This window comes from Notothenia rossii (genome assembly GCF_949606895.1).
Source record: "Notothenia rossii genome assembly, chromosome: 1".
Lineage (NCBI taxonomy): Eukaryota > Metazoa > Chordata > Actinopteri > Perciformes > Nototheniidae > Notothenia > Notothenia rossii.
The window spans coordinates 93,578,835-93,605,869 of NC_136912.1; the positions used below are offsets into that span (position 1 = coordinate 93,578,835).

At 41.2% G+C, this 27,035-nt stretch overlaps 1 protein-coding gene across 4 annotated transcripts in view; it reads right to left on the reverse strand.

The window, feature by feature from the left end:
- Window positions 1-8,405: 8,405 nt before the first annotated feature.
- elavl4 (ELAV like neuron-specific RNA binding protein 4) overlaps window positions 8,406-27,035 on the reverse strand; it is a 106,042-nt gene continuing 87,412 nt past the window's right edge. For 3 of the 4 annotated variants that reach the window (XM_079652557.1, XM_079652556.1, XM_079652559.1), the window contains 3 exons: window positions 22,434-22,659; window positions 15,694-15,732; window positions 8,406-12,940 (listed from right to left, as the gene is read on the reverse strand). In XM_079652557.1, coding sequence (XP_079508683.1) covers window positions 12,613-12,940; window positions 15,694-15,732; window positions 22,434-22,659 — 593 coding nt within the window. In that variant the 3' untranslated portion in view covers window positions 8,406-12,612. The remainder of the gene's footprint in view (window positions 12,941-15,693; window positions 15,733-22,433; window positions 22,660-27,035) is intronic. The other variant, XM_079652558.1, reaches the window with a different exon arrangement.

The window sequence follows — 27,035 nt, forward strand, 5'->3', positions numbered from 1 at the left end:
GTGATTGAATTGAGAAGGAAACCCAGTACCTTCTCTATATGTGGTGCAGTGGGTTGTGCGTTGGTGTTGGGATCAGGGGGTCACAGGTTCAAACCCCATTGCAGTCAGCATGTCGTTGTGTCCCTGAGACACTTCACCCCAAATTGCTCCTGAGGGGATTGTCCATAGTACTGAGTATGTAAGTTGCTTTGAATAAAAGCGTCTAACAAGTGACATGTAATGTAATCTGTGCTTGAATGAGCATGGTGCAAGATTCAACTACACCATTAGGGCGATTTAGTCCTGAAATGTGAAACTGTAGGATTGTTCTCTTCTTAAATTGTTCTTATTAATTGGTAAATTCCCTGGTTGAGTCATGGTACATCTCTCTCAGTACTGTACTTAAGATTAATTATCAAGAAGTTCATCAAAAAAACTTAATTAAGAGAGAGTTTTCTTCTTTCCTTCCCATTAATCATCTCCTTTTGGGAACCCATGAACTCAATTACCTAACTTAACATAAAGAAGTAAAACTAATTATTCTGCAGCTCATGTTACTCTGATTGTTTTGCATACATTGACTTTAAAATGGGAATCTAAAGAGGCCCTATTATGATTTTTTGGGTTTTCCATTTCCTGTAGTGTGTTATATAGTTTAGTGTGCATGTAAATGGTCTGCAGAGGCTAAATAGTGACTTCACTAAGTAACATTCACTCTTCTATTGGCTAGTGCTCCAACACATTGTACGTGATAGGCTGAGGGGCGGAACATCTCTGAGAGGTTGACCAATCACAACAGAGCTGGCCAGCTAACCTATCAGAGCAGACTGGGCTCTGATTTCAGACAGAGGGTGAAAAGAGATGCTGCAGCACAGGCACTACATACTGATATACACCTGAACATCAGCAGGAGAGGACTCTTTAAAGTAGAGACACTACATACTGATATACACCTGAACATCAGCAGGAGAGGACTCTTTAAAGTAGAGACACTACATACTGATATACACCTGAACATCAGCAGGAGAGGACTCTTTAAAGTAGAGACACTACATACTGATATACACCTGAACATCAGCAGGAGAGGACTCTTTAAAGTAGAGACACTACATACTGATATACACCTGAAGATCAGCAGGAGAGGACTCTTTAAAGTAGAGACACTACATACTGATATACACCTGAACATCAGCAGGAGAGGACTCTTTAAAGTAGAGACACTACATACTGATATACACCGGAACATCAGCAGGAGAGGACTCTTTAAAGTAGAGACACTACATACTGATATACACCTGAACATCAGCAGGAGAGGACTCTTTAAAGTAGAGACACTACATACTGATATACACCTGAACACCAGCAGGAGAGGACTCTTTAAAGTAGAGACACTACATACTGATATACACCTGAACATCAGCAGGAGAGGACTCTTTAAAGTAGAGACACTACATACTGATATACACCTGAACGTCAGCAGGAGAGGACTCTTTAAAGTAGAGACACTACATACTGATATACACCTGAACATCAGCAGGAGAGGACTCTTTAAAGTAGAGACACTACATACTGATATACACCTGAACATCAGCAGGAGAGGACTCTTTAAAGTAGAGACACTACATACTGATATACACCTGAACATCAGCAGGAAAGGACTCTTTAAAGTAGAGACACTATATACTGATATACACCTGAACATCAGCAGGAGAGGACTCTTTAAAGTAGAGAAACTACATACTGATATACACCTGAACATCATCAGGAGAGGACTCTTTAAAGCAGATACACTACATACTGATATACACCTGAACATCAGCAGGAGAGGACTCTTTAAAGTAGAGACACTACATACTGATATACACCTGAACATCAGCAGGAGAGGACTCTTTAAAGTAGAGACACTACACACTGATATACACCTGAACATCAGCAGGAGAGGACTCTTTAAAGCAATACAAAAAGTGAGCAGGAAAGAGTTGAGGATGTCATTCCAAGTTTCAGTTTCTGTCTTGGCAGTTAGCTCTTTTGGGGAACCACACTGTGACAGGAGAATGCCCTCATGATGACAAGAATCCAACCCGATGAAGCGCCCTTGAGAAACACGTTGAATCCCCAGGAGCGGGGGTACTGCTCTGCATCTCTTTCACGCTGTTCCCTGACTTCCCTTTGGAAACAAGTGAAAAGAGAATCTCTCTACCAGGTGTTATCATGTAAATAAAACAACATAAACAATGAATAATTGAAATAAAAGTAAAGTGTGACAAACAAAGACTGAAATAACCGTTACCTGCATGCAAATGAAACCAAATGAAGTGTGCAGAGGACAGATAACATTGGGCAGAGAATGGTTACTAATGCCATATATATAATAAATCCGCCGTCCTTGGATCACTATGGGTTTGTCGTTAACATTGCGAGGGTCACTTTGTTTGAGAGAGAAGGGCTGGTGCATCAAACCGGAGCGAGACAGACTAAGATGTTCCCACGAGACGACGTACATTATTTACACACCATCTGCCGTCCAGTCATCAGCGGATGAAGTGCTGTCCTGTTTGTCTCTGCTGCATAATGTACAAAACAGCTTAGTTCATTTGACGTTGCCATTTTGCGCATGCAAATGAGGAAGGGCACGCAAAGGCTGGTCTAAAATATAAGCCAATTTGTTTGTTACATCGGTATTCAGAGGGGAGGTCGGTATTTAAATCTGAAATGGGCATACATTCTGCAATTTGATCTTTTAAATGATAATGATCGTAATGCATATTTATGACTTTCTCTCTTTGTCTTTTCACAAACACACACTCACAAAATCATTCTGCACACACTGTGACTGTTTTCCAGGAGGAGGCAGTTCAGTACAGACCGCATTACATCTTTAAGATTGTATCAGGCTTACTTCCAACTTCACAAGAGCATAAGTACACACACGTTTTTTCAGACAGCATGATGCAGCTGTTGGTTGTCAGCTGTTCCTTCAGCTGCCTTCTTCAAATCTCTCACCTACTTATCTTTAGATTGCATTGTGACTGTAAACAATGTAACAGTTGGTAAATGCTATATTTATAAAGCTATATTAACCTTAGCTTGACACAGTAAACAATTAAGCCACAGTATCATTTGATTCAATGTCATGAAAGTGCAAGTAAACAGTTTCCGTAGTTATGGCATGCACAGGTACAAATACATTATGTTAACACTGAAAATGTCTCTTAATGTACGGTCTGCAATACTTACATGCTAATTAACTCAGTCAGGACATCTGGAAGCCACTTTTCAAAGGTCCCTCATATGAAACATCTCAACATGTCAGAAAAGTTGAAAATACAAGCTTTATTGACCTTTTTTCGTCAGGGGCCATATTCTGCTAATTTGTTATGTCTGTATTGTGTTGACTCAAACAAAATGAGTTTTATATTATTGATGTTTCACTCGGTTGTGAAACAGAAAATATACCAAATATACCATACTCCCAATTAGGGTTGCAAAATTCCGGGAATTTTCAAAGATGGAAACTTTTCACGGGAATAAACGGGAATTTATGGGAATAAACTGTGAATTTATGGGAATAAACGGGAATTTATGGGAATAAACTGGGAATTTTCAAAATTGAAAGTTGGCCCTTCATAGGGAACTTATATATAGTTGGGGAAAGTATATTTTAGCATAATCTTGACTAAAACAAACAGATGCCATTCAAGTAGCCTACACTTGAATATCCATGCCATAGCACACTGCTTACTGCATTGCTATTGAGACCACACAAAGGCTCGCAACAGGCTCACAAATGTGAGAGTGGAAAAACTGGTTGGCATTCGGGCAAAACCTCTCTGAGCCGGACACAGTCATCCTCAACAAGGCTGGACAGTGACACTGCAGAGGAAGAGGAAGAGTGTGATGTTGATGAGGCCCAGGAAGAGCCCGTTGACTGAAAGGGTAAAAAATGCAGAGGATGTTTAATGGGACTTTGTGGAGGGAGAAGGGCTCTTTTCATTTAACATTTTGAATGGGACTCTGTGGGGATTTTTGGATTGGGGGTGCATTTTTGTTTATTTTTTAATGAGTGGGGTTGGGGGGGATGAGTAACATTTACTGTAACTCAACATTCCTGTTTTCGTTCTTCAATGAAACAAATAATTGTTCAATAAAATAATTAAAACTTGTTCTGTTCTACAGATTTTTAAATCAGTTGAAATCTCATGTTTTTTTGTTTAATTTTGCATCAAATATTTCCAAAATTCCCCAGCTTAACTTCCCATGGAAACTTTCCGGAAATTTACTGTAAACTTTCCGCCCCTTTGCAACATATTCTCTATGGAGCCGTCCCAGACATTATATCTGAAGATATCACATGTTTGAGATTCCTCACAGCAGTTTGGGGATTTGGGAGAGTTTTTAAGGTGAACTCATATCTTCGGACGGTCTGAGACGATATAAATAATGTGTATTTATTTAGAAAATGGGTTTAGTTTCCCTTTAAACCTGTCAAGCCCCTGCTGCTTCTTCTCTGCAGGACTTGAGTTGAGATCATGACCCAGAAGAAGTCTCTCTTCTTTTGTTTTACATTTAAATACCAACAGAACATTGATCGAAAGCTTTGAGTCTGCTCTCATTGGTTTTGCATCAGTAAATGATGCGTGTGGACCCCACCCTGGTTATAGTTAAGCATCTCAATATAGCATAACGCTGGTGAGTCGTGCATCACAGTGACGCTGGACGGCCGTCACGACGTGGCGACAGATTGTGTGTACAGGAAGGAGAGAAAGAGAGGCCCTGAGGAAGAACAGTGTGATCCCATGGTGCTGGAAATATTGCATTGAAATTAAGAGACTTCACAGGGGAGCAGATTGCAAGCAGAGCCCGGAGGGAACAGAAACTCACGGCTGGGATCCGGTGCTTTATTAAACCCTCGTGAGTGTCACTGGCTCTCCAAGGAAGCACCAGCATCGACAGCACTGTTCACACACACACAAATCTGCCAGAGCATTTGTTTAGCAGCCGCACTTCAAGTTACCTCCAGAGCAACTTGAATGGGCAACACATATTTGCTAGCTTGAAGAAGTGAAATCCTGAGCTGGGACTTTTAATCCACCACAGGGAGGAGAGTGGATTTTCTGTGCTGGAAGTACTTCCTGTGTTGCTGCCTTGTTTATTTCTTATTTCTTTAGACATATTGGTGGTCAGTCTAATGTTTCTCCTCACAGTTAGCTATGGTTTTAGGAATACTTCACCCTCAAGCATGCTCTCAAAATATCCTCAAAAATGTGTTTTGTTAGCATGCCTCACCGAAGCAAAAAAGATGCCTCACCTGTCAACCACCTAACAAGTGTCCATTGGCTAACACCTCTTTTTTAATATGATAGCTAGTCATTAGGCTTAATTGGATGTTGCAAGTGGGAGAACTGTGGTGCAGCAATGAATTCCCGTTCCTCAGTTTCTAAGTCCAAGGAAATGCTTTACGTTCTTTTGTTAAGAAGCCTGGAATAATAGCTGTACGTGAACACAACATTAACATTAACGTAGCTTTTTACTTTTGCAGTGGTTTTAATATGTAGAGATGATCCTGCTGAGCATTTCGTGTTAGTATCATAAACATATGTTTTGCCACAGAGTTTATTTCCTGCAAATTCGAGTCCCGCTGCAGTCAGCATGTCGTTGTGTCCCTGGGCGAGACACTTCACCCTAAATTGCTCCTGTGGGGATTGCCTACAGTATGAAAGGAACTGTGAGTCACTTTGGATAACAGCGTCTAACAACAGACATGTAATGTAATACCAGAATCCAATGGAAAGATCCCAGTGGCTTTCCGCTCAGGGAGCCCTTGCTATGCTAACTTCCGGGTCGGCCTTTAAAGATACGTCCTCGTTCTAAAGGCTGAGCAGACGATACGGTGAAGGGACTGCTGAGTTGAGGACATTTATCTTCTGTTTGATGGAAGTATAAATCACATCTCAAACATATCGCTTCACTCTGGCATATCCGCCCTGGTCACATCAAACGTCCTCTGATTTTATTGATTATATTGTGTTGTTTTTGTGCTATTTCATTTTTTGTTTCGTGTTGCTACGGCAACCTTGAGAGCTTTGGAAGGCGCCTTTTACAAATGTATTATTATTATTATAATACAATAACATGTGTACACTGCAACATAATATGGCTGACTGCCACAGGGTTTACCGAGGTTTGGGGTAACATGTTTTTGAGTATTGTGTATCCATCTTGACAGTGACTTCTTTCCCTCTTTTGACAGTTCACAACATATATTATAAATGCCACTTCAAAGCTTTATTGAGTTATTGTACGAGAGGTAAATGTGAGTAAGAAGACAAAATGTTCCCAAAGTAGGCGGTTAAAACTTCTGTTCGAAAATCAAAATGTGAAATAAAGTTAAATCCTGCTTGAAAAACAATAATGCTTCTTGAAAAGTTCATGTTTGTAATTATCTTTTCAGCAAAACGTATCTCCAAGGTCGCAGCAAAGCAACTAAAACAGCTTTGTGTTTCTGAGACTAACTGGAATAGACTGAGCGCATTATACCAGGCAAAGTAACCCATTAAAACAAACTTTATAATTAAACAGATTGTCCAATCAGTGCGTTAATGCCAAAACAGAAAATGAAGTGGACTTGTCTGAGAGCAGCTCTGTTAATAAGTAACGTGAAGTGAAGCTGAGAGTCTTTTGATTAGGCGGTGTGAAATCTCTAAAGTGGACCGAGGGGTGAGAGAGGTATCCCATTAATGTCAGAGAGTGCCAAGGAGAGCTAGAGGGCAACAACTACCCCCCCCCGCCGCACGGAAGATTTGTCGAAGACAAGTAGCTCCTTATGAAATAATATGCCTCCGACTGTGAGGCTTGTCATTTGGCAGATCTGCTGTCTACATGGCGCGCGGCAGGAAGCTGACATTCACACCATGGAGGAGTGTGATCAGTCTCACCCAGCAGATGAAAAGTGGTTTATATAGAAACTGAGAGGCAGCATCATATGGTTGCACCTTGTGACAGAATATGGTGAGAAGTGAGCCACATTAAACCCAACAAATCTCAGCACTTCCCCTTTTGATATTTAAACGTCTTGTTTGAGATATTTCTCGTATATATTACGTCTGAGTCACGGCGGAGCAAATCAGACTTCTTATCATAGCGTGAAAGTTGGAATCAACAGTTTTTTATTGAACTTGTTATTGCCTTTTTAAAGCCCCAAGAAGTCGGTTCAAAAGGAAACTTGAGAGCACACGCTGACTCATGTCCTCCCCGTCTCCTTGATGAGAGTGGAGGATCATTAAGTTGCTAACAACGGGAGGTGAAAGACAAGAGTGGCTGAACACACCATCGTCTCCTCCACAGCCGCCGCAAAGCTCTCCGGTGTGATTTGGATTATGAAGGCGTAAAGCTGGGCTCACATCACTGAACATTACCGAGTACATTGAGAGCATTGTTATTGATGAACAGATGTGGTGCGCAGGCAGCAGAGATATTCCTCTCTCCTCAGAGGCTTCATTCTGAGTCCCGTCGCTTCAGGTGTTTCTGGGCCGACTGTTGAAGTTTCTATTGAAATAAAAAGATAGCATTTACCACAGATATTGGTGTGAGGATGCAGGGGGCAGTGTTATCTCGCTGATTCCTCTCCTCGGTCCTGCAGCAGCACCTTAAAGCCTGCCTGGGATCAGCGTTGCGTTTAATGTCTGCAGTGTTTCAGAGTCGTGACTGTCCCTCAGAAGCTGAAAGGTCACTCTGATTCAATCTGTGATTTGCTGTCGCCGTTACTTCTGTTGTGTCGTATGTATAACGTGAAATCTTCCCCCCCAGTGAAGACGGAAACATGTTACGTTTTAAACCAAAGACTGCAGCTATAATTAATGAAAGCAGGATCATGATTTTCTGCAAAACACTTATGATTAATAGGTTGTTTCACTTGTAATAAAAATGCTAAATGTTATTCATAGAGCGCTTTAATGGTGCTTATTCAAATTCATAAATAAATTATAAACCTCAACACACCTACATATAAAAATACACTAAATTAATTATGCATCATTTCACTGAGCCCAAGATTACTGCCTCAAAAGACTCATGGTGTGCCAAAATAATACATTTTCAGAGACCAAAGAAAAGCCATACATGTGTGGAAATGGCAAACTATCAAATCTTGCTTTTTTTGTTATGCCTCAAAAACGATATATGTTATTGAAGTTGCCTTACATTTTCAGCCTAAATTGTTGATTCGTTCGTGCTCATTTCAATATACGCTACAAAGGTCCACATATTTAGTGCACGTCTCGTTGTGTAAGCTTTATTAATGAGGTGAATTAAACCCTTTTTGATTTCCCTTATTGAATCCATCCAACAACAAATGAGTGGTAGGCAAAGATAAGCAAGATGCCCCCTTATAAAAGAAGTGCTTCATTCATCACAACAAGAAACATCCAAGCTCTTAACACCTCATTTTATTGTCCCAACATTCAAAAGTACAAATAATTCAAACACAACAGTTTTATGAAAAAGAAAAAACAAACATTTACAGCAAGATTTTTATTTTGTTTCCAGTTTCAGAAATGACCTAAACTAGCAAGGATAACATGAAGTCATTCATCGCAGTAATTGGATTAATAATAAGAATAAGAATACTAAGAATAATAGCAATAATAATCATAATAATCATCATTGATAATTGTTAAGTAATAACATAAGCAGGAGAGAGTAGAGAGAGCCGCGGTCATGGGGCCCTGTGAACATTTTTTCGTCTTTTTTGTCTTTAAAGATTTCGTTTATAGATTTTTCAGATAGTAAACAAACACGTCTCAGGAGGAAAAAAATGAAAACTGACAAGAAGAGCCTAGTTCCTCTGTTCACCTTCCCTCCTCCACTACTGGCTGCGTTGTTCCTACTGGCAGGCTGCCACTATAAGGCGCTACAGGGGATGGTGTGAGCCATAGGGGTGGGCATAGAGCGAGGTGACGCAGCCCCATGTTTCAACACACACACACACACACACGCACACGCACGCACACACACACACATCTCCAGCATCCGCGCACACGTTCACTCAGGGATTCACACATAAACTAAGTATACATGTGCACAAAACAGACCCAAATCGCACACACGATCACAAACACGTAACCACGCTAACAAACATAATGAGGACACGGCACACAACTACATAAAAGGAACATGCATACAAACATGCACACATGCGCACACACTCACACATGTGCACACAGGGTCTAGGCGGAAACACAGGCACGCATCGTAAGAGTTCAAAAGTCATACAAGTGTAGGAAATTAGTTCACACGTCAGAACAACATTCTACTGGGGTCGTTGCATAATTCAAGCTCCCGACGGCGGCGGGGAGCGTGAAGGGTCTGGTTGGTCTGTTGGTGGGTGGGTGGGTTTGTTGCCGTTAATGACGTTAGAAAACTATGTGATTGGATGACGACGGGATGGCGATGAGGATATAGATGAGCCGGCCTGTCAGATGACTGAGGTGTGAGAGAGGAGGATGTCCCTATGCGAGCATGCGTCTGAGTGTTTGAAATGCTCTCCGCACACCTCCTTCATGTTTTCAAGTCTTAACAACAAACAAAATAATCCAATTCCGCATATTTATACCTCTGGAACCATTCCCTTTCACCTTTCAAAATATATAATATATATCATATTAGAGTATATAAAATATAGAATCGGTACAATCCCTTTTTCATTTCTCCAGAGTATAGCATCAACTGCTGCAAATCACAGTTGGTGTGCAATGGTAACAATTTCTCTTTTTTTTTTTTTTTTTAGATTTGTTGGTATGTCATTTGAAAACATGATTTTTAAAAATAAGTTTTGACTCTTAAGTGATTCTGACCGATTTTTAGTCCAGTGCAATGAATGACCCTCAAACAACAATGGGCATTTGCTCCCGTTTTTTTTTAAATGTTATGTGCCCAAGCCTCCAAGAGCTGGATGTTATATAAAATGTTTCACTGAAAACTGAAAACGATGCTTTCAGACCCACATTTTTGCATAAGGTTTCATCACAAAGCGGTAGTAAGTGGAGGGAGGGTGTGGACGGAGTGGCTTTTTAGAACAACACAAACTTATCACAGGTTATATTGAACCAGAACGACTGTTTATAACATTCTATTAAGACTAAACTTTATTGAAAAAGATCTAAAGATTTCATTTTAACAAGACAAGAAAAAAGCAATAGCAAATGTAACTATTAACTAGGTTATGCATAGCGAGTAACTGTTTCTAGTAATAAGGGAAGAGCGTCCCCCAACCCTCCAGACATTTTTTTCAGTTTTCTTGACTTTTAGATTTTTTATATTGTAATTTTGATATATTGGTACAAAGCACGAACGTACTAAAAGTTCTCTCAGTGCAGTGGACTACTGGACGAGCCGCTCCACTAGTCGCTTTGTTCCCTTTTGCTCAGAAACGCCCCCTCCCTGTACCAGAATCACGCAAATACACAGACAATGAAACAAATAAATACATAAATACACAGATAAATAAACCAATTAATAAATATTGAATAAATACAAATAAATAGAAAAAATAAATAGTCTTAAAAAATAGATAAGTAAGTAAACAAATACAGTTATATTCTAAGCTTTTGTTCGGTTTCTTTTGCCGCGGTTAGCTAACTGAAAGTTAATCCAAATCTTTTTTTTTTCTCCACAAGCAACATGACAACAATTGAACAGTTTCCTCACAAGTTTTTCTAAGTAACTGAACCACCACTTCATAATAAGTTGTCATATGAAAAAGACAAGCTCAAACAAAAGAACAGTGACAACTCATATAGTACAGTAGATATTGTAAAACAAATGTAGACTATATATGTATATATATATATCATCTATTTGTACACAGCAAATAAAGACACAGTTGTCATAGAGATCCTTTTTAAGGAAACAAATATCTAGACTAACGGAACTAGCTAATCATCATTTAGTTTTGACAAACGTTTCACGCTCAGCAAGTAACCTAAAAAGTCAGCAAGCCAAACAAAAAAGATACCAACTCAAAGTTCAGTGATTCTTACAAGGCCCAACAAATCAATCATCTGGTTACTCAGCAAAGAAATCGTCTCACCAGATTCTTTTGGGCGTAACAATAAACAAATATTAAACAAAGAACAGCAGCTCAATTCAATGCCAACATCGAAGTATTTTTTTTATCTTTAAACAACACATAGAACAACAAACTTGGATATTTAAGATATGTGAATAATGTAGTATAGCACCTACTGTTGATCGCTAAAAGGAAGTTCTTTTCAAATTCACAAACGCAGAGCGAAGAAAAATGATATAGGTAATGTTTAGTATGCTCTCTAAATGGATAGATGTGTATATATCTATTTACTGATATCCCATATTGACTCGATGGCGAAAACAAGTGGACAAAGGGTCTTCTTGCTTTGGGCTCTGGACTATAAGGATGGTTCGGCCTCGGAAAGACCCCACTCCCTTCCCTTTTGGGTATCGCTGTTGAATAATTACGCACTTGTACATATGTGAAAAATTACCAAAATCACCTGCCTCGGTTTGCATCCCTTCCATCTACAAAATCACCTCCAACTTGGATTCCCCAAAAAACAAGCAGACCTTCGATCCTATAAAGTACCACGGCAGAACGACAAGACAAGGTGGTGTCCCCCCCCTCCCGCCCCGGCCCCCCCTAGTTAGCCAGTCAAAATATTTTTCTCTTTTTTCAAATCCAGATTCTTGTAAAAATTCTTCAATAATTATTCTTTTAATTATCATTTATAAAAATAGATCTTCTTTCTCTTCATTTTTATCTTTTTCTAAATGCATTTTTTCCAAGCAAAGAGATCTTCTCTTTGGCAACAGTGTTATTTTGTTTCTCTTAAATTACGTGTCATCAGGAAAGCTAACCCATCCCCTCCCTCGCCCCATCTCCCTGAACCCCAGTGAGGAAAGACATTATGTTTTGTTTGCGATACAAAACAAAAACAATGTTAGAAATTCTTTTTTTTTTCTACATCAGAGTTACCGGGACTGTGGAATCCCATTTTAATAATCGATAAGGGGACGTTTTTGATACACACTAAAAATGAATGAATGGTTCACCAATTTAAAAAAGAGCCTCCTCCCTTTCACCGACAGGGAGGTATATAATACTAACGACAGTGGATCCGGATTTACAAAAGAAAAACAAATCCTGAATCAAGACAGAGAAAAGGGTTTCAATCTAAAAAGGACATTCTCTTCTCTGAAATTAGGGGACACAGGGATTTGCTACTGTTTACACAGAAGAGAGAAAACTCATTGAAACAACCACAACGAACAGAAAGAATATACAACAAAGGGAAGCCTGCATTATCACAGGAGCCTCCGGAAAACGGATGAACATTTTCATTATTTCATTTTTGTAATACTTAGGCAACATTGGCTTATAGGTCCAAAGTTATAATATAAGCCATTTCTAGTTCAATTTATTTGATGGTTTGTTGGTTGCTTTGTGTTCCGGTTGGAGTTTGAGTTTGCTGTGTTGGATGGCTGTAGTAGAGGGTGGTAGTGACTGAAGGGGCTAAGGGACGGGGGGAGGGGGGACGGGGAGGTTGGGGGCAATTTGGGAGCAGACAAAGTCGCAGGGCAACTGCTTCTACCTGTTAAAGTTCAGGACTTGTGTGTCTTGTTGGTCTTGAAGGAGACTTGCAAGACGCGGTCGCCCAACCTGTAGCCGTTGAGACTGGCGATGGCCATGGCCGCCTCGTCGTAATTCGTCATGGTGACGAAGCCGAAGCCTTTGCACTTGTTGGTGTTGAAGTCGCGGATCACCTTCACGTTGTTGACGGCTCCGAAGGGCCCGAACAGCTGCCAGAGCACGCTCTCATCCGAGTCCGGGGACAGGTTGTACACGAAGATGCACCACCCGGTGCCCGTGTGCCCGGGGATGTTCATGCCCACCAGGCTGGTCATGCTGTCAATGGTGATGGGGGAGAACCTGAGAGGAGAGGGAGAGCAGAAGAAGGGGGGAGAGACAAGAGGGAGTGTTAATGGAGAGTCGAAGGTGGACGGGTGAACTTAATGTCTGCATGTGCTGTTCATGAAATGGCCATACACCGGTGAAAAACATGTCGGCTTGTCTTTTGAGAGACTCAAACATAATTCTCCTTATAAATCTAAAAGCTTGCCATGACGCTCACCAGCTACTTTCTACAGCCTTAAGGAATAACAAGCGTCCCTAGTTTTCTGATCAAACTCCCAAAACTGATCTCCAAACCCCGCCTGAACTAGGGTGCATCTGCATGGGGCTTTATTGAAAGGGCATGTGTGTTCATGCAGAGGTTAGTGAATGTGTGTCTCCATAGCTACTACTAAATGAGCTCCTCAATTCTGAGAGGCCTCCTGTCAGGAGTGACGACAGCGCAGGCGAAGGTTCGCTCTTTGTGTCCTTGAGTGGCTCTTTTAGGAGCTAAATTGCAGGAAGTTGTTGAATTGAAGCGATGCTAGGAATCCATCAAAGATCACGCCATCACAGCTAAATCTGTTCTCGTTCGCCTCTTAATCTTCCCCCCTTTTTCTTGTGATGCAAGAGATTTGAATCCTCAGTTGACTTCACTTAATTGCCTTTCCGCTCAAAAGAAAAGGAGGAACAAAAAAAAAAACCCACTTTTAAATAAAAGGTAAATGAGATAAAAAGCTTCATTTCTTATTCCACCTCTCTTCAAGAAACGACTATAGGCATTATTGGGCGGGCTTTAATTGAGATTTCCGCTTTGCTGCAGCTGTCTCAGAGACGCCTGCTTTCTGAAGAGAAAAGGGAGGGAGGGAAGAGGGGGCAAACTAAATGGAAAATGGAAGCACTTTGCAGCCTAGTGGCATTAAGGTACAAAGTGTATTCCTGCCACAGTCTGCTGGGTGTTCTGTTCTCTTCGTGAGCCGGTAGCTCTGATCGATAGCCCCCCTCTCTCTCCAGTGACTATATATGGCCGGCAATCGCTGCGACCTTCCTGCATGACTTTGGTCTCGCAGAGTTTGCTTCTGGCCAGTGTTATAGCCGTGCACGTAATACAAGCACCTAGGTTTACTGTAAGCTCTGATTGGACGTTCCTTTAGTGTGTAAAGGAAGTGAACAGATTATGGCACTATATCTTTCTGTATGATAAAGACAGAAGGGATGTTTTTATATTCACCCTGCAGAAAAACAGTGTTATAAAAGATTCCATTGCCTCACACGTATCTCTCCATGGTCGAGTATGAAGCAAGAAGAATCTAAACTGGCTTCATGGCGTCGAGGACTCGTCTGATACGCTCGGCTGGGTTCAGGCCTCTCCTGCTGGGCGCGGAAAAAACTCCCGGGTGATTTATATGCAAAAGCCGGAGTACTGTATGTGAGGAGGATTGTGAGAGTGTGACGGCTTGGAGGCTGGCTAACACTCTCCACTGTGAGGACGTGGAGTTGTGTGTCTGTGTGTGCAAACGTGCATGCGAGCGTACCCATCAGAGCGGGACCAAACACTAACCAATGTTACAGACGAGACCAGGGGTTGCATAGCAACAGTGTAGCTGACCAGATATCTATTCTGTCCTTTTTAAAGCGAACCATCTCCAGCTCTTAACACCTTTCTTCTCTTTCCTTTCAAATAATAACCTCAGATCAGCGGAAAGCACTTCTAACTTGCTGGCATGCTTTGCAATCAGGACGGCTGAATCGCACACTATTTTCATCTTAGGAAAATTATGTTACGACTTAAAGTGCTTATCGGGCATGGGAGGCAGCGAGGGTTGAACACAATTATAGCTTTTCCTGGAACTCGCCAAGGGAACATTTCTCTGGAGCTAAAGCTTCCTCCCTGTTTGAGTTGCTAAGCTGACTTCAGATGGTGTCCCCTGTGCTTGCAACATGCAAGATGCCACTGTCAGCGCATGAAACATCCATCACCACAGTGGCTGCTGCTCGGGGTTATGTAAGACCTAAGGTAGCGAGAAAGCAAAATGAAACATGGAGGCAAAAGGAAGGAATTTGAGCAGAGCAGTGCCGAGCAAAGCTGGAGCTGTCTGCAGTGAAACAGCATTCCCTGTTTCCAGCAGGGATCCAGGTTCATCCCGCCTCATCCTGCGTCTACTTATCTCAGCCAAAGATATCAAGGAATTTATAGTTTTGTCATTGCTTCCACTGAACCTATGTATCCATCCAATAAAGGATTGGATACATAGTTAAAAGTGGATGTACATGATTATGATGTATGTGAGGAAATAGCTGTTCAATTCAAAATGGCTTCTTTTTATGAAGGTTAGTTTCTGAGCTATAGCCGTGGGGTGACAAGGCAGGAGAACCTGAATCCGGTAGAAATAAACACACCTAGAAATTAAGAGTTTAACACCAGAGAACAAAATCCATTCAGTACACAGAAACAACCCAAAACATTCCAAACAACACCAGCACGGGTCATAATGAAAACAAAGCAAATCCATCACCACTGAAAACTTGAAAAATTGTTTTCAGATTTTTTTTTTTTAACACCGTTAAGTGCTTGGTAGGGTTTTCAAAAACCAACTGAAGCTTACGAGGGAAAGCAAACAAATTAAAGAACCAAAAATGCAGTTGACCTTGAACTAATTGAAAACGCAAAGTGACTGCAAAAATACAAGGAAACATAAACTAACAAAAGAAGAAACAAAACAGAAAAAAAGGATATTGAAAAATCATTGAGTCAACATGGACATCTGGCATTGGGTGAAGTTTTTAATTACCTCTTTACGCCATAGGCCATATTAAGCAAATTGTCCAGCCTGTAAAGAGAAGGAGGGTTCTGGGGTTAATGGTGGGCAGATGGTCGACTCACTCAATGGAACTAATGTTAAGTCCCTGCAGGAACTCGAGGGTCCTCCTCACTCAAGAACAAACAAACTCATCTATAGTTGGCCCATTACACTGAGGAGCCCCACCAGAAAATGCTATCATCGGATAATGAAGCTACAGTACCATCAGTGTGCTGGTACTAGCTTGGCGACTGCAGTGTTAGCATAGCCCTGCGCTAGCTTACGCCAGAGCAGAGAGGCACACACAGTTACTGTTGGTGACACCGTTCTAACGTTATACAAGACGACAGCAGTGGACTGGTCACAGTTTAGTATCACATATAGATATAGATATGGTAGCCCTCATGGCGGCTGGGCGTTAGCGTAGCATAGCATAGCACATGGCGCTACTAGGATGCTAGGCTAGCCATGGTGCTACGCAATGGCAAATTACTTTCAGTACTTTCAGGTAATTTGTAAGATGATTTCTTTTGGACTATTGTCTTTGGTTCTTAACTGAATTGCGGGTTTGATGACAGGAAGTGATCCAGAGTTCTGTCAGTGTAATGGTTTGGCATTTGAATGATGGTGACAAGCGAGCGAAGTGATGATTAGTATGTTTTTGAATGAGGTGGACTAACAAAGAACATTAAACCAGCCATGAAATTGCGACTGTCTGTCTTTGTGATCAGGGTCAGCTGGTTAAGTGCTCACAGGTCAGATGGAAAGTGTTAGCCGAACAGGGCCCTCGGTCTGAAAGGGTTTGGGAAATGTTTTGGTTTTAGTAGCCATTGCAGTCGGGAAGGGTGCATTTAAGTGTGTGTGTGAGCGTGTGTGTGTGTGTGTGTGTGTGTGTGTGTGAGGCGGACTTCAGAAACCTGTGGGCTGTATGAAATATTGGCGCTCTTGGATGGATGCAGTCTGCTGACTCAATGACCTTCATTCCTCACTTGGGTCTGGCCTGTCTCATGTCTTATTAACTCCTCCGGCCTAATGGACAGAGGCCACGGCTTATTGAGCAACAGCTGGCCAGCGACACCTCGTTCCTCCTGAAAACACTTAAAAACTCTCTGACTTTGACTCCGCTAGCCCCGCTGCTCCTCCTTGTCTCTTCCAGTCCACACGCATCAGCTTCTACACGGCATTAACGGCTTATCTTTAAATGTTTTATCAGACTTAATCTTCGACAATGAGAAGCTGGCATTCTCACATGATGAATAAACAACTTCATTATTATTTGATTTTAATTAGGTGGGCAATTAGGTTGTGAAGGGTTTTATTTAATAACTTGTTCAAGAATAATCGCAATACTATTAACAATGATTATTAAAATCGAATTGCATGTTAGAGATAACAGATCTTTTAATCAGGGACAATAAAACAACTGGGTGCCAGGTAATTGTGGTTAAGTACCTTATAAATAAGAAATCTTAGACATTAATAACATGCTTTAAATATTATTTACAAGTATTGATTTTTATTTATTCAACATGTATTGTATACCTGTGGTGTTTTTTTTAAAATTATTTTTTATCTTTGCTTTGTAATGCCTGTTGTAAAATACCATTATATAATATATATTCCTAAAAAGTATTTTAATTTGTTTTGTAAAGCACTTTGAATTGTCGAGTACAGAAAAGTGCTGTATAAATAAACTTGCCTTGCCTAAACGTTTAAGATGAATTTAAATCTTTCAGATGTCCTAAAAAAGTCTAGTCATACGTCCTTTCAAAGAAATCCCCACGTTAAAGATAATTAATTAATTAAATTAAATTAATTAAGCGTCTTTGGGTCTAGAGAAGCGCTATATAAATCCCATTTATTATTATTATTATTAATTTATTTTGTAAGCAATTTTTGTATTTTGTAGACCTACTTATTATCGGGTGTGTCTGCTCTGTTGCCCTTTCCCCCCCGCTGATATAACCCTGAATTAGGAGCCCTAAAACAAAGGAAAAGATAGCAGTGGAAGGGGTCTACGGAGTCATTAAAGCAGTAATTATCTCATTACGTGGGAAGCGAACAAACAGGCTGCTTTGTGGGTAAATGAGTCAATTGTAGAGGATGCTCAGAGGCGCGGGAGGACATCTGCTGGACGCCATGCCGAAGGGCCACAACAAAACAACCTGCTGCTGCCTCTCTCTCCACCTCACGCACACCGATGCTCGCTCACCACACACACACACACACACTCCGGCAGCTTTTCACACTGCCTCTCCAAGCTCCACATAAACAATGGCGGCTTTTGTTCCTTCTCTCAATGCACGTTAATGGAGGAATGGGTGTTTTTGTCTTCCCCTTTTTATTTGAAACAAAAACCCGTTCAATTAAAATTGGCTCCTGCCCCGGATATAATAAGGCTAATTTGCTAATTAGGGACATTAGTTAACGACGGAGGATCTCGCTGCATTGTGCTCGAGTCGGAGATGTTTGATGGTCTTTGAGAGCGACCAAAGCATATCAGACATGGCCTTGTGTTGCAGCAGGACAACATGGTTCAGTCACACAGGATCATTATGTTTCTCACTTACCTATAAGCAGCAGCACAAATGTGTTAAGTTTGGAAACAAGGAGTATCATCATTTTTATAATCTCTCAAGGGGTTTTCCCCCAGAGCTTGTTTCAGGCTTACTTCACGGGATATTTCTGTCTTTCTTTTATTAATTACATGTATTTTGTATTTTTGAAACGTACAAATATTTCATTTTTTACTTTTAATACAACACATTTTTGAGTAGAATGGAACAAACGGTATATTAGGTTTGACTGACTACTGAACCCTAAGCCTTTTCTTTGTTAATTACATCTTGAAACATACAAATATTTCATTTAATACTTTTACTAATACATATTTTGGAGTAAAATGGCACAAGCGGTATATTAATTTCACTGAATACTGTGTTGGATCAGGGAGAATAGCAGGAGTATCAGCCTTCTGATATCTAATGGGGTTTTCCCCCAGAGCTAATCTTGTTTCACGAATACTTCAGGGGATATTTTTGTCTTTTCTTTGTTAATTACATCTTTGAAACATACAAATATTTCATTTCTTACTTTTATTACTAAACATAGAATGGAACAAACGGTGTATTAGGTCTGACTGACTACTGTGTTGGATCGGGGGGAAGGGCAGGAGTATCAGCTTTCTAATCTCTAATGGATTTTCTATCCCAGTGCTAATTTACATTTCATTTTGTTTCAAGCAAACAAGTATATCCTTTCTGCTTTATTATTATTACGAGTTAATTCAATGTATTTACATTTAAAACATACAAATATCTTACTTTAGATTGAATTATTCTCTCTAGGAGTCAAGCAGAACACACAGTGGCTCAGGTTTGACTGAACACTGTGTTGACTTAGTATCAGATTTAAATCTCTTAATTGATTTTTCTCCCAGGGCTAATTTACATTTCATTTTGTTTCAGGCATACATGAGTAGATCCTTCTGGCTTCAAATTAATTATTTTAACCTTTTGAAACAATCGTTCACGTCTTACTTTAGATTTAATATAGTATACCAACAGTAGAGTTGTTTGAGGCATACATTAGTACATCCAGTGAGTCACGAGCATTTTGACTTCCTGAGTAAATTGTATCTTATTAAACATTTAATGAAGTCTCCTGACGAGATCAACGGGACAAACGCTAGCTCAGGTTTGACTGAACCCCGTGATAAATCAGGGAGTTTTTGCACTGCCTTTAAAGGATTTTGAAATAAAAGAAAGAAAGGGAAACTGCGCATACATCATACACATTTCTCACTTCTGAAATGTTGGGGTTTTTCGAGGCAGGTTTGGGAGCAGGGGCACAGACACGCAGTCAGGAAGTGTCCTGTGAGTCGAGATGAGAAGCGACAGCTCTCCTGCAGAGCCTGTAAATTGGCTTGGCGTATCACAGACACACAGCCACGCTACATCGCTCAGGTGTCACACCAGGGAAGCCGCTCCGCCAGAAAAATACCTTCCGAGCGCTGACTTTGATAGAGAGTAAACAGCACGACCGGCTTACAGTTATTGAAAGAGAGGGGGAAATTGTATAAGCACATCTCGGCTTTTCCCAATTCTAAAAAATGTTCTTCGTTGGATCGGACGATAGCGTCGTCGTGCCATCGCTTGTTTCTGTGTCGTGTTTTGTTAAAGTGGAAGCTAGCGTGATTTGAGCCCTGATAGCTAACGTTTACAGGAAAGAAAAATACTTGTTTGTGTCATTAGGGAGGGACAGGACATGACTATATATATGCCATATATACAGCATATACACATACTGTATATGATGTTAAGGGACAGCTTGTTGTTTTGGAAAAGTACTTAATATGCACTCTATTTAATTAGATTGAATCGAGGTTAAACTCTAAATCCTTAAATTTAATTGGGCATCATTTGTTTTGATTTGCCTTTTGCTCATTGGTTTAAAAACATTAGTCTCTCCGACATGGCTCCTGCGCGTCGAAAGGAGCCAGTTGAGGTGGTTCGGGCACCTAGTTAGGATGCCACCTGGGCGTTTCCCTAGGGAGGTGTTCCAGGCACGTCCAGCTGGGAGGAGACCAAGGGGTAGACCTAGAACCAGGTGGAGGGATTATATCTCTTCGCTGGCCTGGGAGTGCCTTGGGACCCCCCAGTCAGAGCTGGTTGATGTGGCCAGGGAAAAGAAAGTTTGGGGCTCTCTGCTGGAACTGATACCTCCGAGACCCGACCACGGGTAAGCGGGAGAAGATGGATGGATGGATGGATGGATGGACAAAGCTCCAGCTTCTTACGCAGGGCAGTATTTCATTTACGCTTTTAAAAATATTTATTTGAAATGAGACAATTTACAGTTCTGTGCTTATTATGAGCACATGTTGGCTTTAAATGAGTACGGGAACGTTTGATTAACATTTACACTAATCCAAATACATGTTGTTTGGCCCTCACAGGCAGTGTTCTGGGATGTGTTGACAGCATGATGAAATGAGGGGAAATACGTAGTTGTGAACGACAGAACCCCACAGTCTCTTATGAACAGATCCTCTCTAATCTGGGTGGACCCGCACAGTTTGATGTATCGACACCTGCGTCGGCTGCAGAGCTCACACCTGTTGTTCAAAAGGAAGGGGGGGGGGGGGGGACTTGTTTTCTGAAATAAATGTTCACAGGAGAAAAAAAGTGCTGCTGGTAGATAAGATTCTGCTGTGACTCACGCTCTCTTCCTGTGGGTGTAACATCCCCCGACGTTTTAAATTGCATTTGGTGCGAATGTTTTCCAAATCAGGCTTGTTGTTTAGAACAGATGTGGTGGATAAAACTCATTTATCGTTACATAAGCCGAGAACAATTGCCATCGAGAACGGGACTGATGATGTTAAATAGCAATCCTGTGTTTCTTTTAATGACAGCCAACCCACTGAAGTTTTTATACCTTATACTTGATTTAGAAATCACGACGTTGTGTTTCACTGTGTCTAAATGTCGGCTGCTTTCCAGCACTCTGAACTTGAACTCCTGAACCGGGAGATTTCCAACCTTTTGGGCAAACGTTCCTGGTGACCCCGTTCTCATTCTTCATCCTTTTAAACCCAGAGCATTTTGTGTTTCATTTCGTTACATCATGAGCTAAGTAGGGCTGTGAGTAGGAGCAGATGCTGATCGTGGAAAGTTTATATCCCTCTCTGATTTCACATTTAAAGGCTCCTGGTTATGTTTGAATGTTAACGATATGACCATTAAGAGTGTCACGAAACCAATTTCAGTGATATGTCACCAATCCATGGTTAACACCAAAAACACATAACTTCTGTGAACTTCCAAATTGACTTCTTTAATTTCTTACTGTTCCCTCTCTAATAACTAACTCCCTATATCATATACATATTATATTGTTGATAAATAGTGTTGAAGTTTCTCCACAAAGCCAACATTTTACTCGATTACAATACATAACATAATTCATCTTTGCTCAATAGTTAATTTGACTAATTGTAGCATGAATGCACTTTAATTAAACTATATTGAACTCCTGACAATTTCAACATCAATTTATTGTTCACAATTTAGAATTACTAGGAAAAAAAATGGTGTGTGCCCTGGATGTTTCCTTAGTGAGTTTACTGCATCCAGAACACAATGTATTACCTACGCATGGTTCCTACAGTACTGTGGAAAAGCAAGCTCCTTTCCTTTTTTAAACTTTTGGCAGTGGCTTATAGGTTGCCGAGATACCCTTACTGGCCATTATTATTTTAACACACAATCTTAAGCTCTGGAAAATAAGGCCAAAATACACATTGGGTGTTTAGCTTGACTTCTAACGTTTTTGACTGCTTGTAGATTTGACTATTTTATTTATTTATATTAGGAATCCAATATCTTCGAATGCAGATCAACTCCCACTAATCTTGAAACAGACTCTGAGATGTCGATCCAAGTGTTAAAAGAGCTCCTGCGGTGAGTCACTTTAAATGTTTAATGGAGAAAATGAATGGGAACCCAAAATAAGTCTCAACTATCTGACGCATTTTAAACTTCTAACATTGGTTATGAATCAAGAATTTAGGTGGGGTCACCGGATGAACATGAGAAACCCTTACACTGGCTGAGCTCCAACGGTGGGGATACACATTTTAAAACCATACCCAATATAACTCTAGACCCTTTCCCACCCTCTCTCGTCTCTCTCCCTCGTCCATGAACATCTCTTTCCCCAGCACTCACCTGAACCTCTGGGCCTGGTGGTGCAGGGGTCCGGGGTATCGGCGGTTGGGGGACTGGTAGAGTTGTGACAGGAGGGCTTGGCTGGTCTTCTGGCTAGGGTTGTTGGCGAACTTGACGGTGATGGGCTCTGCGGCGCCGGAGGGCTTCTGTCCGTTCAGACCCTTGATGGCCTCCTCAGCCTCTATCCTCTTATCAAAGCGGATGAAACCCACACCTCGGGAGCCACCTGCGGGGCCAGCACATCAGAAACAGACACAGGCTCCTTTTACTTCACAGGGTTTAGACAAAAACAAGAGTCTATGGTGTACGTTTCTATTTCTATTGTCTTTCTAGTCTTTTAATTTCTCGATTGCACCATGCATTGTTTTTATGCTGCTGCAACGCAAACATTTCCCAAATTAGGATCAATTAAGTACCGTAATTTTCGGACTATAAGCCGCACCTGAATATAAGCCTCAGCAGCGGCATACCACTCTCGGTTCCACTTTTACTTTTGCGCGCTACCTGTATCACTCTTTTCCGGCCTCCAGCTTTTCCTGCTGGAACCCGCCGCTTAAAGGTGGGGGTCCGCGGACCGGCCATAGAGCCCATAGAGTTAAAGGTGTTGGCCGTTAGCTGTAAAAATCCATAGATTAGCCGCACCGTTATATAAGCCGCAGCGTCGAAAAATAGGGAAAAAGGCGCGGCTTATAGTCCGAAAATTACGGTACTTCTTATCTTAGACACAGCAACAGTCAACAACAGTCTATGTTGTCTATTTCTAGAGATGTCCCAATCCGATCACGTGATTGGGGATCGGAGCCGATCACGTGATTTTCAAAAGATCGGAATCGGGAGAAAAAAATCGGGGATCGGGATTTTTTTATTTTTTACATTTTTTTATTTATTTTTTTATTCAATGTTACAAAACAAAAATGCCCATGTTCAAGTCTTAAAGTCATCCTGAGGCCTTAGTTTTGGTTTCAAATGACACAACATCATGTATGTGTTGCTTCTTTGGGGCTTGTTTTCATAGACCTGGTTATTTCTCTCAAATCTGGCAACAGAGTGGGCGCAGTGTCTAATTGTAGCAGTAAGCTAACGAGTACTGAAAGCTTTATTTTGTTTTGATCCAATGCTGCACAACTGAACTGATCCAATGCTGCTGTGAAAGAAAGAAGCTATATCCATGTTGGATAGAATATCCAATTTAAATAAAAAAATAACCTTAAGGGACAACTTGAATGCTTTTTTTCTTTTTTTCTCTTAATGCATTGCATAAAGATCGGATCGGGAAAAATCGATATCGGCAAATTGTCAAAATCAAATGATCGGAATCGGATCGGGAGCAAAAAAAGGTGATCGGGACATCTCTATCTATTTCTATTGACTTTATTCCCTTGTTATTTTTTAAATGTCACGATTGTTTTCAGTCAAGACTTTTCAACATCTGTCCCAGGACTACAGAGGAAAAATCCAGTCCAAAAATGTTCTGAACAGTTCTTTACATATTAGGATAATCTGGTGTTAGATTTGTATCAAGTTTCATGAGTTACAATTATATATATATATTGAGATACTGTAATATAAGCAATACATTTGGCTATTTTAGGGAAACTGCCACAGTATAAGAAACACACCGGCAATTAGAAACAATGGGATTTGCCTAAAGCATCTGAACCTTGCATCGTAACTAATCATTTTAATTCACACAGGGTCACAAGATATAATGCCTTGAGTTGATTATATTTCACATCATTCATCCAGATCTGGAAAGTAACTAAAGGTATTAAATACATGTAGTGGAGGAAAAGTCCATTACTCTGAACTGTAGTGGAGTAGAAGTGCAAAGTAGCATACAATTGAAATACTCAAGTAAAGTACAAGTATCTCAAAAATTGTACTTCACACTTAAGTAAAAGTACTGAGTTACTTCCAACCTCTGCTTACAACCTTATAATCCTTATATTTTTGCAAATCCATCGAAACCCAATGTGCTCTCGTATGTTTTGAGAACTAGAGAAGCCTGAGATGAATACTATATGAGACACACACACACCCCCACACACACACACACACACACACACACACACACACACACACACACACACACACACACACACACACACACACACACACACACACACACACACACACACACACACACACACACACACACACACACACACACACACACACACACACACACACACACACACACACACACACACACACACACACACACACACACACACACACACACACACACACACACACACACACACACACACTGTTCTCAGTGACATTTGAGCCGTTTCCTTGGAGATATTTTTTGACTGCCACCTGAAAGGAACATTTAGAGACGTGCTTCATGGGCGGTCCTTTATTGGTGTGTGTGAAGGCACTGACTGTACACTGTATATGTATGCATGTGTGTATGTGCGCACTGGTATCTATTAATGGCTGCTGTGCCTTGTTTTAATGAGGCTGCCTCGATGGCCCAGAGGATGCTCAGTGACAGCGGCACTCTGCCGAAGAGACTATTTACATAATACTGTGTGCACACAGGCATGTCTGTGAGACTGAATAAAAGAGAGGCAGAGAGAGAGGGGAATGTTGTGTTTGAGCCGCATTGTGTGCAGTCTCCTTCTCACACATAAAAACCCTCCTTATTGTTATTCCACATTTGTGTGCATGCCATCCCTCTCCCCATCTCTTCTTTATGCTTCCTGCTGGATAATCTCATGGCGCACCTTCCCCTGAATCTTTATTCAGAGCAGAACTTTGACCGTCTCTCTCCCCTTTTGTTATTTTTCTTCTCTGCAGGACACAGGCAGCACAAGGTTATTTACTTTCCCATAATTCTAGCATTAGAATTTCAAGTCAGTTTTAAATTTTACATTATGTTTTCCCCCCAAAAACGATTTCATAAAAACATCTATTTGGGTTTCAAAATGATCATAATCGTGTAAAAAAGACGGAAAATTGTCAAGACTCTAAAAATACATTTTCTAATTTTACTTCGACTAAGTAGCTCATTTGCACATTCTCTGCAATGTTCTCGCTCCCTTCAAATCCTAGAAGCGTTTTCCTTGCTGTCAACATTGCAAAAGGAGCTCATTTACTGTGAGCTGTGGTGATCAGTGTCTCGTTTTATAGGCAATAAAATACGTGCAAACTGAAAATGATGACCATTTCGTTTTTTTGTTTAGGTGTGTAATCAAAAAGGCTCTGACTTGGCACCTCAGACACAAAGAAACAATCTGACCACACGCACTCTGCCAAGCATTTCCTCTCCTCCTGTTGTATCTCATTAACTCCTATTCAGTGTAAATTATTCTGCCTTTTACCTTTCCCGCTCCTTCTCCCCTGACAGGCTTCCACCATTTCCTCTTCCATCCTTCCTTCCTCTCGTGCCAACTCTGTACCTGTACATTTTAATTAGCTTGTCAGAAGCAGGAAAATAACAATCCTAATGGGATCTACACAGTGCAAACAATAACCATCGCTGTTCCTACGGTTGTCTTCACTTATTACCGTAGTTGTCATGCTTGTGCTGTATCGAGGTAAAGTAGGGGTCGCTGCTGTGTCTTCGGGGAGAGCGCTTTATGAGCCGGAGTCAGTTAGTGTGATTGGTAACGGACATTTCTAGCCTCACCTTGATAATTGGAACCCGCCCAATTTCACGTCCACCTTTGTGAGGCACTTAGCAACTCCAAGAGGCTTGCTCAAGGGCGAGAGAGAGAGAGAGAGAGAGAGACCGAGAGAGACCGAGAGAGATAGAAACCGAGAGAGACCGAGAGAGAGAGAGAGAGAGAGACCTTCGTCCTTAAATCCTTGCAGTTATTTGCTTTTGAGATGCCCCTCTGAGCTCATTAATAGAAGGCTTCTGGACAAATGCCTGGTATACTGATGAAGGCATAGCACTAACACACACACACACACACACACACACACACACACACACACACACACACACACACACACACACACACACACACACACACACACACACACACACACACACACACACACACACACACACACACACACACACACACACACACACACACACACACACACACACACACACACACACACACACACACACACACACACACACACACACACACACACACACACACACACACACAAGTGATGACTTGAAGAGGCGCTATTGAGAATGAAGTGTGAAAAGAGCAGTGGAGATGTCTGTGACCGACTGCAGAGTGTGTTTATGTGAGAGGTTATATGTGTGTGTGTGTGTGTGTGTGTGTGTGTGTGTGTGTGTGTGTGTGTGTGTGTGTGTGTGTGTGTGTGTGTGTGTGTGTGTGTGTGTGTGTGTGTGTGTGTGTGTGTGTGTGTGTGTGTGTGTGTGTGTGTGTGTGTGTGTGTGTGTGTGTGTGTGTGTGTGTGTGTGCGTGCGCCGGCCACTCTTGTCCTTGAGTTAGCACAATAGCATTGTGAGGAGGTGAGGTGGCAGTTGACCCCGGCGTCACCCTTAATTTTGTCGACAATAGGTGTGTGTGTGCGTTCTCTGCTCTTGGTGTCTACGTATCGTATCCAGTGCACACTAGAGCAGTCTGAGGATAAACGTAATTTACCTTTTTAAGCATTGATATA